This window comes from Calonectris borealis, chromosome 15, assembly GCF_964195595.1.
Source record: "Calonectris borealis chromosome 15, bCalBor7.hap1.2, whole genome shotgun sequence".
NCBI lineage: Eukaryota > Metazoa > Chordata > Aves > Procellariiformes > Procellariidae > Calonectris > Calonectris borealis.
In genome coordinates this window covers 15,911,547-15,924,603 of record NC_134326.1, presented here as the reverse complement: position 1 = coordinate 15,924,603, position 13,057 = coordinate 15,911,547, and the positions used below count along the sequence as shown (strand labels likewise).

The following is a 13,057-nucleotide window of genomic DNA, read 5'->3' as shown; positions in this document are numbered from 1 at the left end:
CGGTGGTGCAGCTTCTGTGCAGACCTAGAGACCAACCCTGGTGCTGCCTTTTTGTTGTGACAAAAAAACCAAGAGGGCTGTGTGCGTGCTGGGAGGCAGGCTCCAAGCAAATACCAGGTGTGTGTGACTCATAAACACTCAGCAGTACAGAGCTGTGCAGATGAATATATATTTTTTTCTATTCTCCACTCCCTTGCACTGCTGCACTGAAATCAGATTTTCCTACCATATGATGCAAAATCTTAGTGTTGGACGGTTTTTCTGTTTGCGGTGTAACATCTCCTGTCAGCTGAGCTGCTGTGGACTGAAATAACCCAACTCCATTGCGGTCATTTTCCCTGAAAAGTCACCCTGCGTCATGCTCCGAGGGATAGCAAGGAGGGGGGCAGAGAGGGCAGGAGCAGGACTCGTCCCCTAAATATACTGACTTTGCCTCAGGCTGGTGCTCTGTTTTTGAAGCCTTTATCTGCTGGAATGCCAACTGTCCTGCAAAAGCCGCGTTTACTGCAGCTCCTCATTTCACCGAGCTCGCTAAACGCATCTATCCTGGTCATAAATACGAATGTAAACGAGTGCTTTATTTCTTGCTGCCTTTGCTCACCATTAATGAGCTGTTTGTTCTGTTGCCACCACTAACTCCCTGCTGAGCCGAACGCTGCTGCTCTTATGTTACTTTTTTGTCTGTAACTTTGTGGGGTGTAGTGCTGTGTGGGAGAACAGACGTGGCACGGTAGGTCTGGTGTGGCACCGGTTCCCTTTGTGTCGGTTGTATGGCATCTCCCTGATACCCTGCTACATTGGCTTACTGATTTTGGGTTCCTCTCTCTTGGCTTCTAGCTCACAGCAAAATCCCCCTTGTCCTAGGCAGGCCCTTCTCAGAAGATAAGCACCGTGTCTTGTCCCCTTCTCACTGACCCAGTGTCTCTTATTCTCAAAGCCACTTAATCCTACGCAATGTAAAAGACCAAATTAAAAGCACAACACAGTTATGAAGTCAAAAATGTGGGAGTTAGGAAATGCCAGGTCCTGTGTAATTATAACTTGGCTGTTAAATGTTATTAGGTTACATTATTGTGTATCGTACTTTCCGTGTGAACCCTGCCCTGTGCAGTGCGCGGGGTGGGGTGGCACCCTGTGAGCAGCGTTTCTTCCCATCCTACGGTATTTGCCTGCTGCCCTGTTACTAGCAGGTGGTTTGTATTAACCCGGTCCTGAGTACAAGTCTCGTGTTTCCACAAGGACTCTGAGACAGCTCTTGTAATGGTATCGAACCCTTAAATGCGTTTTCCTTCGCAGTTTCTCTGGGAGGCAAGTTTGGCGTTGTCCCCATTTCGTACGTAAGGGAATTGAAGCGACGTGTTGCAAAGTCCATAACTGGTGCCCCCTGATTTTGGGTGCTCCAAGCCAACGTACCTTTGGTTTGACATGTCAGAATACTTTTGTGTTTTTCTAGCACTTGAGAACTGAGATAGGTTGTTTTGCTAATCGGGACATTAATTTTTTCCCTAAGTCTGTTCTTGAAAGTGATTATGTGTTTTTACTGGTGTTTAAATAATTCAACCCGAGACATCTTGCATGGAAGACTTTGGCCCACAACGAGTTAAGTTGGCAGTGCTTTTGTAAGCAGCCCTTGTAATGGAAAGTGTTAGACAGACTTAGCTGTAGGTGTCACTGGTAGCTAGGGTTCTCTGTTAGTCACTGTCCTTCACATGCTATTTAAGTGTCTTTTGCCTGTTTGCAAATACTGTATCTTGTGAAATAGGGAAAAGACTACAAGGCCGTGGTATTTATAATAGAAAACAGTAGTAGGAAGATATGAGCAATACAGAGCTTCTAGAAAGCTTTGTTAGGTGGAGTTTAGCCCAGAAAGGAACAGCATTCATGCTGTAGGCTCCTAGGAACTGAGATTTATGATTGGCTCAGGCTATGATGAGTTCAGGATAACACTAAGTTATTCCACTGTAAGGAATGGTTTTCCTGAATGATTGTCATGTAATTATGTCCCCAGTACTGTTACCCAGTTCTTACTATGCTTCCAGAAAATACCCTAGCAGTAGGCAATAATATCCTTCCCCCCTCCAGTTTCCAGCTGTGTAAAGTTTTCCCTCATCACTGACAAACCTGTTTCCTCTCTCCGTACATTTCAGATATGTGCCATCATTGGCGGAACATTTACTGTAGCTGGGATCCTCGACTCCTGCATTTTCACAGCATCAGAGGCCTGGAAGAAGATCCAGCTGGGGAAAATGCAGTAGTGGTGAAACTCTACCCTAGTCTCCAAGGACAGGAGCAAAGATTGAGAAATCTACCACTACTTGTTTTTGTCTTTATTTTCTATTTGATTGAATCAGTAAGTTTTTCTCTAAATCAGGCTGTTCAGTGAAGACGTCTTCAACAAATCAAAGAAATCTCCATGCATTTCAGAGCTCTGAGAGTGAAAAATCAATGGAATCAGGGCGTGGATTTCAATCCTCTCCCCCCAGAAAGAGAGGTTGAAATGCCATATATGAAATACACCATCAGATCTAAGTAAGGATGACAGTCTGTTCTCTGGGGGGTTCCTAAGGCAGTGTACAAACTAGGTAGTAGATTGCAAAGAGTTGAGCTGTCTTGTGGCACTTTTTGGAATTCTGTTGGGTTTGCATGATTAGACAATCGACTTTTGTATAAGGCAAAATTATACATTAGGAAGAAATTCCACCCGTGGTGCCAAAAAGGTGATGTATCTGTTGGAGAAGAATGGAAAGTGTTAGTCCCCATCGCAAACTTTAGAGACAGAGGGCAGAAATAACATCAAAAAATGTTTTGTGCTTTTATTGAAAGCTCTTTTGTTCAGATATGACCTTTCTAATGAAATGAGCAAACGAGAAGAGGAAGCCTTCCCCCAGCTACCTTTTCCTGGGTAATCTGTGATCCAGGCAGTGGAGGGCCTTTCTTTTACTCTGGATGTAAAAGTGGTTTCATTTCTTCCCAGAAACTGAATATCCAGTCTTGTGTTTACAGGTGGCATGAAGTAAAAACCAAACTGAGCAACACAGTTTTATGTGGCCTTTGCTTTGAAAGGGAATAGTTGTCTTTACAGCATTAGCTTTTATTCTTTCTTACGTTTTTTAAACACAGACCACCCAACAGTCTGGATTCTGCACTTCTGCTTTATTATTATTATTGTTGTTATTTTGAAAAGGGGTTGTATATTCTATGTGTTCAGAAAAATGGTGCAGTCTTCTGAGTGGGTGATGAGCACAGGTTACTGTCTTGCTTTGTGTGTGTGTATTGAATACACCTGTCAAACACAGGAAGCCTGTCTTTTCAGGGTTCAAGGTGCCTCCCTTTTCCTTTAAAATTCAGTCAGGCATCTTTTCTGAGCCCTAGACTGACACTGTTCACCCACAGGTACACCAGTAGCAGGGCAGGCATTCCCACAAGCTGGCCCCTGCTAGTAGTTGTTTTGGTTTATTCCTTAAAATGGTACCTGAGCTTCCATGCCCATTCATTCAAGCCTTGTCTTCTGGGGCCTCCAGTAAATGGAGGCGTGCGGGGAAAACTACTGCCAGGTGTGGCTTGCATGTAATGGTAGACGTGAGTTCACTAAAGTTAGACCAATACCCACCAGTGCATTTTCCATAGCCTCCTAAATGTTCCTTGAGTAGTAACAGTCTCTGCATGCTTTGTAAATGTCTGAGCTGAGGATACACAAATTTTAAGTGTTCCAGGATGGATAAAAATCATAAAATAAAAATCTTTAACTCAAATCAATGCTGTAAATTCTAAGACGGGTGCAGGATTTCTCTTGAATAATATCTACTGCCCTTTCCTGGAGGCAAAAGTATCCAAACATTATGCTGTAATAATATGAATCTTTGAATATTCAGTGTTAACGCTAGAGTCAGATGCATTTCAAAAGTATTCCTAATACATATCTGTTGAAATTGTCTCGTTGCTTTGGAAGTAGGGAAGGTAGCCAGTTTTATCCACACACCAAAAAGAAGCAGCGAACCACCCTCCCCCTGCCATCCTCTGCCCTGTAGTGACTTTGGACAAATTACAGCATTGGAATTTTTTCCCTGTTGTTATTATTATGGACTGATTGCTATTACTTTAGGTGTAAACTGGATTGTGTAACTTCCTGTATCTGTTAATGTATGGATAGATTTTATACATTTTTTTCCATTTACAAAAATCAACTTGAAAATGAGATGCTTGTCTTCATTTCAGTGCGTGCGTCCGCGTGCCTGTGAGCAGGACCCACTGGATGGCGGCTGCCTGGTGGGAGCCGGGTTTTTCCATTGCAATTGCGTCTCTTGCTGGCTGAAGGATTTCCTCTAATCCACTGTGACCAGCTGAAGCTTGCAGCAAAAATATCCTGGTTTTCCTTTTGAATTTGTTGAGTCTTTCCCCACAGCTTGTGAACCCAGTGGATTACAAGAATGTCATTTTTAGTATCTTAGCAGTACATCCTTCTCCTGAGCTGTGCAAGAGAAGATCTTTGTAGCGCGGTGGATTGTACTGTTAGTTTTCTGATATTTCTTCCCTGGTACAATTTGTTTGACACAAACAAGCAAAGCTGGTTTCAGATTCCTTGTGTCCCCTGGCGTGTTATTTCTGCCGTTCTCCCCATCCTCTGTCTGAATTAAACGCTGCCTTCTGTGCAGTCCAGGCCAATTCTCTAAACCAGACCAGTGAAATTGTTTGGCTTTTTTTGGAAATAACAGATGCATACTTCAGTGTGCCTGCTTTCTCTGCCAAAATGTCCACTGCAATAACCTAATAAATCACATTTTTTTGCTAGATGTGGAAACCAAATTGTAATCAAGTTCTGGCAAAACTCTGCTGAAGAAACAGTCCGCACCTTGCTTCTCTAAACCAGGTCTAAGCCTTTGCATACTGCCAGGGCAAGGCTACCTTGTGGGTCTGCTGTAAGTTGTGGCGAGCTTGTCCTTCAGACATGGCTGGCTTGGGTCACGTAATGATGCTGCGTCGTGTGTTTACAGAAGAATCTGCTCTTCATCTCTCCAAATGTGAAAGCGAGGTAGTTACTGTTACAGCAGTCCTGCCCCGTGCATACATGTCTCATTAGATTTCACTTTTATTTTCAAACACTTTCTAGAGACGAAATAAGCTTCGTTATGCTTTTAAACGTCAATGCAAACAAAAATAATTTCAAGCCGTAGTGGAAGGAAAACCATCGATCGTAGGTGTTCATCCATATTCCTGACTTTGCTCTTTCAAGTCAGTATTTTGACAGAAGTATTTGTGGTTTTCCAAGAAAGACGTCCCTGTAGGAGGTAAAATATTTAGAACTTGTATCTATTCCAGTTTAAGTAAGTCCCTCTAAAGCTACGCTCCATCATATGGTGAGAACTTGTGGCGTAGGATGCTTTGCAATGGTGGAGTTAAAATTTTTAGCTCTAGGGAAAGCTGTGCTTAGGTATATTTTAGGCAGTTTGTGGACCGCTGAAGATGATTTTTTTTAAGGAGAAAGGGGAAATGGGGTAAGAAAAAAAGGGAAATGGGGTAAGAAAAAATTGGAAGACATGCATTTGTGAATGTTTGATCTGATTTATCAAATATTTGCATTCAACTACTGCTCTGTAAAAAGTGAAATCTGCAGTGTAGATGGTAATGTCTGTAGTTAATTTCTGAATATTTCTTATTTAAAGTTGTTTTCTATTTGTGTGATACACAAACTGTTCGGGCTCAAAGTGACTGTGATGAGGATCTGCTTTAGCACAGTCCTTTGAAGTTTCAGATGAAATATGTCAATGAGGTATTTCTCAATAGTCCTTGAAGAAGGGAGAGAGGGGCAGGGGAGGGAGGACGTAGTCCTGTAGTGTGTTATGGCGAAGTTTAAAGCACAAGTCTATTGCATTTTTACAGTGGAGATTATTAAGGAGTTCTGGCATTTCTCTTTTAATTTGCAACCTTATGTTAATAAAATACTAGCCTTTTTAGTTCTATAATTAAAAATAAAACTCTCATGTGTTTTGATTGCCTTCTTATTGCACTACTATTGCAAAATCAATCTAAAAGGGCTTTTTTCTTTTGTTTTTAATTATTATTTCAGTAAACTAAGCGTTATCACACAATGAAATCACTGTAAGCCAGGTCACTGTGTAGAAAGTTAACACGAGGCTCTTTTGTAATCGGCACTGAGTCATGTCTGGACATTCAGTGCTTGGTTTTGAACAGTACCAAGTGTCCTAACCTCCCTTTTTTTAATGAGAGGTGAGTGGACTGTGCTTGGAACTTGCTGGGTTTGGCTTTAGTCACTGTGCCACTTGGTATATAAAATAACCCGGTTTTTGTTTCCTCCCCCTCCTTTAATTTCCTTTTAGCCTTGCTTCACTAAGTATTTAGAAATAAGTGTCTGAAGCAATTATTAAAGATAGTAAAGGGTTACAACACAGTGAATTTGGGCACTATATATCTGCACCATATTAAGAAACCAATTCCTTTTAAGTTCTGGTATCGCTTACTTACGTTGGTGTCTACTCTTCATGAAGGAAGAGATCCTGCCCACTTCCAATTAACCTCAAATACAGATTGGAACTCAGATTTCCAGAAGTGCCAGGATGGTGCTGAAGGTTCCTTACTCCGCGTAAAAGATGAGTAAAGGCACTGGGAAAGGCGTTTGTCCAACTCTCAGCCTGCTGCAGCTCAACCGTCCGGAAACTTTTCCAGCCTATCTTTATAAACCAAAACCCAATCAAGGGTCTGTACTGCTTCTCACCCGATTCATTGGTTCATTTCTACCAACACCACATTCTGCCATAAATAATTTTCCTTGAGAATAAATTAATCTGTGTCCTGAAAAAAATGTAATATCACTAAATGTACCTGAAATGCAAGCGGTTTGTGCAGGTAAGTTAGTTTTTGGAGGCGGGGATGCAGGTGACGGTACAGGAGCAGGGTCTGGGCTGAGGAATTTGAACTTGGCAGAAGCCCCAGGAAACTGGTCTCCCTTTTGGCTGAGGGACGTGGGCTTTCCGAGCGGGGCTGGAGAGGGGGAAGCTACTTGGGGCTTTCTCTGTTTTCATCCACATTCGGGGAGGGGCTGGATTTGGAGAGAAGTAGCTGCTGCTAAATAGCTCTGACTTTGGGCACGGTGATAGGAGGGGATGCGGGAACAGATGTGGGGACGCCCGGGTGGGTACCGGGGGAGTGATGCTCGGGCGGGTACCGGGGGGATGATGCCCGGACGGGTACCGGGGGAGTGATGCCCGGGCGGGTACCGGGGGGATGATGCCCGGGCGGGTACCGGGGAAGTGATGCCCGGACGGGTACCGGGGAGTGATGCCCGGGCGGGTAGCGGGGGGATGATGCCCGGGTGGGTACCAGGGAAGTGATGCCCGGACGGGTACCGGGGGGATGATGCCCGGGTCAGTACCAGGCGGGTGCCCGCCCCGCCCTGGTGCACTGTGGCCTCCGGCCACCAGGGGGCGCAGGTGGCCCCAGCGCCCCGCGCAGGATCTCGCGAGATGCCGGCGGCCGCTTGGGGAAGCGGAAGTGCCTCCTGTTCCTCTTTCCGGGCGAGCGTCGCGGCGGCAGCAGCGGGGTAAGGGCGGCGCGGCCCAGCCTGTCCCCATCCGCCGCCATCCTGCGCGGCGCGGCCCTGCGCTGGCCCCCGCTGGCCGCGGCGGGGCGGAGCCCCCGCGGCGTACCCGGCGGGGCCTGCTCGGGGAAGCGGGAGGGGGGCGGGAAGGGGCTCGGTCGCCTCGAACCCTGCTGGCGCGGCCGCGCCTGGAGCTCTGGCCTAGGCCCTCTTGGCGCGGGAGGGGGCTGCCTGGGAGGGGAGCGGGCTTGGCCCGGGCTCGCCGGCCCCGAGGCGGGTGTGCCCCGGGGGTGAGGGCGCTGCTGGCGTTCCTGGGTCGGGCAGAGGCGGCGGGTAGGCTGGTGTGGGAGCCCGGCCCTGGGGTCTGGCTGCAGGGGCGTCTGGTGGGGCAGGCCTGCCCGGAGCTGTGCTCGGGTGTCTCGTTGCGAGCTCGGACTCCAGACGGAGCTCACGCTCCTTCGGTCTGTGGTTTGATAACGGATTATTCGGTTAATACAGCTCAGGCTGTGTTCTGATTTGGGGGCAGCATGCCCCGACTTGCCGTACAGCCCAGGCTAGCGTGCACAGGAGGTGCGAGTGTGTAGTACTTGAAAGTTGCAGAGTTGAGCAAAAGCGTCATTTAATGGACATGCCTTTGTCAGCCATGACGGACAATCTTGTAGTGCAGCTGTTAAGATTTAGGGAAGGCCAAAAGTATCTTGGATTTCCAAATCTGGTATATGTGCTAGTCTGTTGGTGTCCTTTATTGGAGATATCTAAGCAGTATGAGTTCCCTGTCTCTGCGAGTCCAAAATATACGTTCACTTTCAAAATGAAGGTGGTGTATACTACAGTGCAAAATTAAGACTAGTCAGGTGCCCTGACTTCTGAGAACAGCGAGCTTTGGATTAGAAGGAATGGTCTGATGTGCATGTGTGTGGCACATCATGACTGACATCTGTCAGTCACAGGGTCGTTGTCAGTCAGGGAAGAGGCTTAAACCTTATTTGAAGTCCAGTTTGTAAGGGTATATTAACTGGGGGTGGGATTAAAAATAGTTAAATTGCTTTTTTATGTCCTGGCATACTTTGTGTGGGTAGATGGTAAAGAGTAGTGTGTATGAGTTACAAGCATCTCTCAAACTGTTGTTTTTCTTTAGGCAGCCAAAATGAAGTTCAATCCATTTGTGACCTCAGACCGCAGCAAGAACCGCAAACGACACTTCAATGCGCCATCTCACATTCGAAGGAAAATAATGTCCTCCCCGCTCTCCAAGGAGTTGCGGCAGAAGTACAATGTCCGCTCTATGCCCATTCGAAAGGACGATGAAGTCCAGGTAGCTGCGCTGTCTGTCTTTTAAGTTGTGCTGTCACACGTGAACTTCTGTCTGTGTTTTGGTTTTCATGCATAGCCTGTGCAAAAAGGAAGGGCTAGACAAATTCAGATTGATGCTGGAGGTTTGCCATGAGTCTTGCAGAAATAATACAAGTTAATGTAGTCGTAGACTTGGCCTGTTTCTTGAGATCACATCAGTGACAAGGAAAATACAAGGAATGCAAGTGTGCTGGTAACTTTACTGCACTTTAGTTACATACCTTGATTGTCACGCTGGATTAAAGGCTTTTAACAATAAAGCACAAAACAAAGAATTGTTTCTTTTCTTTTTTTATAGACTATTTGCTACCTGTGATATTTGAAAGATCAATTTAGAAGTGAATCCAAGTTAAGTGGCTTTTTTAATATAAAATGCAGTGGTAGGTGAAAAACTGTTGACGTTGACCGTTAGCCTTCTGGTTGAAAAGATACAGAGTTCCTCCATTAGGGTTTACTGCAGGGAAAATGAGGGAAAAGTACGGTTCTGATTCATTATATTTTCCATTTTAGTGAAATTGTCCAGTAATTGATGCCTTTGTGGCATGTGTATACAAAGAGCAGAGTTGGGATTTCAGCCTGTGCAGTTCTGGTTTTCTGTTGGGATAATTAGATAGTGCTTCTTAAGATCTAGTAATTGTTTAAGGGGTGGTTTTGAAGTATGGGACAGTGTGCTTCTTACATTTTTGTTTAGGTTGTTCGAGGACATTACAAAGGACAGCAGATCGGCAAGGTGGTCCAGGTGTACAGAAAAAAATACGTCATCTACATTGAACGTGTTCAGCGTGAGAAGGCTAATGGCACAACTGTCCACGTGGGGATCCATCCCAGCAAGGTACGGTGCATGAAGTGAGATCTGAAGTACATGGAGAGACCTTGTTGGCAAATGAAGACACTGCTGCTGGCATGAGTAGAACCTTGTTACGGCACATGGAATAACAGATTGAGATACTACAGCTTTGGGGGGGTAATAAATAAGGAAATGGCAGGTTTGGGTTATGGTGTCATGATAGTGGAGAAGTGACAGTTGAAATCAAGAACTTCTCAATGTTTCTAGGGCTTATTTAGTGAAGAAGTGGCTAGAGACTTTAGTCTTGCTAAAATACTTTTTTGAAGAGCTTGATATTTTTAAAGCACAAAACAGATGATTTAGAACAATCCTTCATCTCTGCTCTGTGGCATTTGCACTGGTTAAGGAGGTGTTGGAAATGTTTAGGTAGATGCTCAGAATCGTGATTTGTTCTTCTGGGCTATTGTGAACTAAGTTGTTCTGAATCTGGTTTTAGCCTGAAGTGATTTACAATGTTTAGAGTTCGTGAAAACCAGGCAAAGCCTGTTTAGATCATAATGGGAAAACATTTCAAGTTAAACAGAACAACTAGCCAAAACCTGGTTTGAAGCAGATGAAATTAGTCTGCTTCAGCCTTGCCATGTGGGCACGCATACTGAAGTGTTGGTGGAAGAAATCCAGTTGTAACAGGTTTTCTGGTCTAAATGGTTGGTATGTTCAGCAGAGGCAGACAGAATTATTCCAAAACAACATAATGACTTGTGTGCAGTAATAACATTTGACGAGCAAGGTGACATTGCGATGGAGCCAGCGTACATACTACTTGTGTGGTAAATAGCAGTGAAAGAAATTGAATTTTGTGCTGGGCCTTTATTTTTGTGAAACTTGTCTCTAATTGGGAATTGGACCTTGATAAAGCTCTGCGTGAAGATTCTGATTATTAATGCAAAAGGAACAGAAGAACGATTTGTTTGTTGCAAACTTGCAGTGGGGTGGATGAACAGTTTCTACCCTTCCTAGGTAAAGAGGTAGGAATTAATTATGAGAGACCTAAATGCACAATGGAACTGAGGAGGAGCGTGCAGCTCTGCTGCAGCCTGTATGTTTTTTCTAGGATTTGTTTGTCAGTTGTATTTTTAAAGTACTCCTTTCAGTAATATCAACACATTTATTTCTTTGCCAGTTTGAGCGGGCACAAAGAGCACCAAAGGCTGCTTATGGGCTAAAAATCAGAGCTTCGGTTTGCTGCTGCTTTGTTAGAAATATCATTAAGGCTGTGGCAGCAAATGGTCTGCGCAATTTACCTTTTACGTTTCCATGTTAGTAATTCTTGATAATCGCCTGGCCACTTTGCAACTGTTCACCAGCAGATGCGTTCTTTAAAGTGTCTTTATATGAGTCACTATGGTGCGTGAACTTTTACTGTTGCCTACATTTTAGCCAGATGCATTGGCTATTCCAAACGCTACAGCAGTCACATGATCTTGGCCAGTGGCAGCAGCGTGTTTTTCCAGTGTTCCAAAATTTAGTAGTATTGTTTAAAACATGGAGAAAATAAAATAGTGATCCATTACTTGCCTTTGTGGTGGTGGGATCAGCTATATGCTGCGTTTCAGATGGATGTAGTATCCATCATGTTTGAGCAGCATAATGGAAATTAGATTTACTTCAAAGTAATTATTTTATTATGTAGATAAACAGAAGTTTGGCTGCTCTTCAGTTTGTGCAAATGTTTTGGCTGTGCATTGAAGCAACTGTCCATATACTCTGATCCCTGAGTGTATCTGGGAAAATTGTGAAAGGTGGAGGCAAATCAGTACCTCAGTTCTGCTCAAACCAAATGAGATAGTCCATGGAAATAACGCCGGTGTGCCAGAGCTGATCTTCCTGGGCCGTGCGATGTTACCACAGTTCTGTCAGGTTGCTGTGCTTTAACACTGAAGAGACACTAAATTCTTTGTCCTTTCTCTAGGTGGTGATCACTAGGCTAAAACTGGACAAAGATCGCAAAAAGATCTTGGAGCGTAAAGCAAAATCTCGCCAGGTTGGCAAGGAGAAGGGCAAATACAAGGAAGAAACAATCGAAAAGATGCAAGAATAGATCGTTTCCTATTTGACGCCATTAAAGAACTGCTAAAATTAAACCTATTGTTGTGTCTTTTCCTTTAGAAAATCTTGATACGGTGTGTCTGGTTAGCGTTTAAATATTCAAATGTTAAAAAATACTTCCACTAAATTAAAAAGCTTTTTATACCTTTTTTTACTTTTAAGAAAACTAAAGACTTTTTCTTCATAAAGGAATGTTTCAACCAACGTTAGAAGGAGTAGTGCAATCCTGGAAACATGCATCCAATGACCATTGTACTTCTGTCTCTTCCACTGATCTTTGATACTTACTTAGATGTGGTCATGGTTTTAAATGAACATGTTAATTCTGTGCGCTGTATATATTTAATATTTTATCAGACATTTGAAGTAAGCTATTTCTGGTCGTGAATCTGTTTCTGTAATCCTCTTAAATTATGTTTTTTCAACTGTCTTATGAACTTGACAGTAAAGGATGACATTTTAGGGGTTCACCAGGCATGTTGTGGCCAAGCACAGCACTGAATTTGCTGCGTGATATCTCGGGATCTTACATTAATGCTGGAGCTTGAGGACGGGGTGTTTACCTCACCGGTGCTGGTGAGGTAGAGCTGTCTGGTTTGAAAAGGGTGGGAGTGAAGGCAGTCTCCGTGCTGTTGCTAACACTATTTTGGATTAATTTTCTGCAAGAGGAAATCAGATTTTTAGCGCTTTATACATACATAATTGAGAGCTGCTGCAGCGTGTTGAAAACAGCCCTGCAATTAAGTGAATCTACCGGCTCGTAAATGGCCCTCTAATTGCTGCTATAGAGGGAAGGAAATTCAGCTCTGCCTGAAGAACACTGCAGTCTGGGGAAGGGGAGGCTGGCAATCGAGGAAAACCACATGTGCACTTTTGCAGTCCTTCACGGGCGTTAATCCCAAGGCTGCTTTAGGAGGCGCCAGGCTTTGAGTGTCGCTTCTCTTATGCGGGTTCAGAGGTTTTACCCCTCGCAGTTCATGCCTGCACCCGTGCTGCTTAATTCGGTTTTTCTTCACCTTGAGTCAGTGTGCCGAACTCCTGGGCTTCGCTTTCCCCGTCTGCCCGGGGCCTCTCCAGCTGCCGAGCTGAAGCCGGAGCACGGCAGGCTCTCCTGCGGGAGCCTTCTCCATCCTGGCGGTTCTTCGATGAGCTCAAGACCAGCCCGTACCCCAAAGCCAGGCTCTTCTCCCCTCCCCTCTCCTCTCCCGCGGCGCTGGGGGCAGCCAGCGCGGGGCGGGCCCGGCTGCCGCCCGAGG

At 44.7% G+C, this 13,057-nt stretch overlaps 2 protein-coding genes across 2 annotated transcripts in view; both read left to right on the top strand.

Moving 5' to 3' along the window:
* ERGIC1 (endoplasmic reticulum-golgi intermediate compartment 1) overlaps positions 1–5,985 on the top strand; it is a 61,178-nt gene extending 55,193 nt beyond the window's left edge. Inside the window, exon 10 of the mRNA XM_075164397.1 lies at positions 2,148–5,985. Within this exon, the coding sequence (XP_075020498.1) occupies positions 2,148–2,255 (108 nt within the window). The 3' untranslated portion in view covers positions 2,256–5,985. The remainder of the gene's footprint in view (positions 1–2,147) is intronic.
* Positions 5,986–7,469: 1,484 nt separating this feature from the next.
* Positions 7,470–11,836, top strand: RPL26L1 (ribosomal protein L26 like 1). The gene is made up of 4 exons (XM_075164396.1): positions 7,470–7,555; positions 8,695–8,867; positions 9,597–9,737; positions 11,665–11,836. Exons 2-4 carry the CDS (start codon positions 8,700–8,702, stop codon positions 11,791–11,793), a joined length of 438 nt encoding a protein of 145 aa, XP_075020497.1. The 5' UTR covers positions 7,470–7,555; positions 8,695–8,699; the 3' UTR covers positions 11,794–11,836.
* The last annotated feature ends 1,221 nt before the right edge of the window (positions 11,837–13,057 follow it).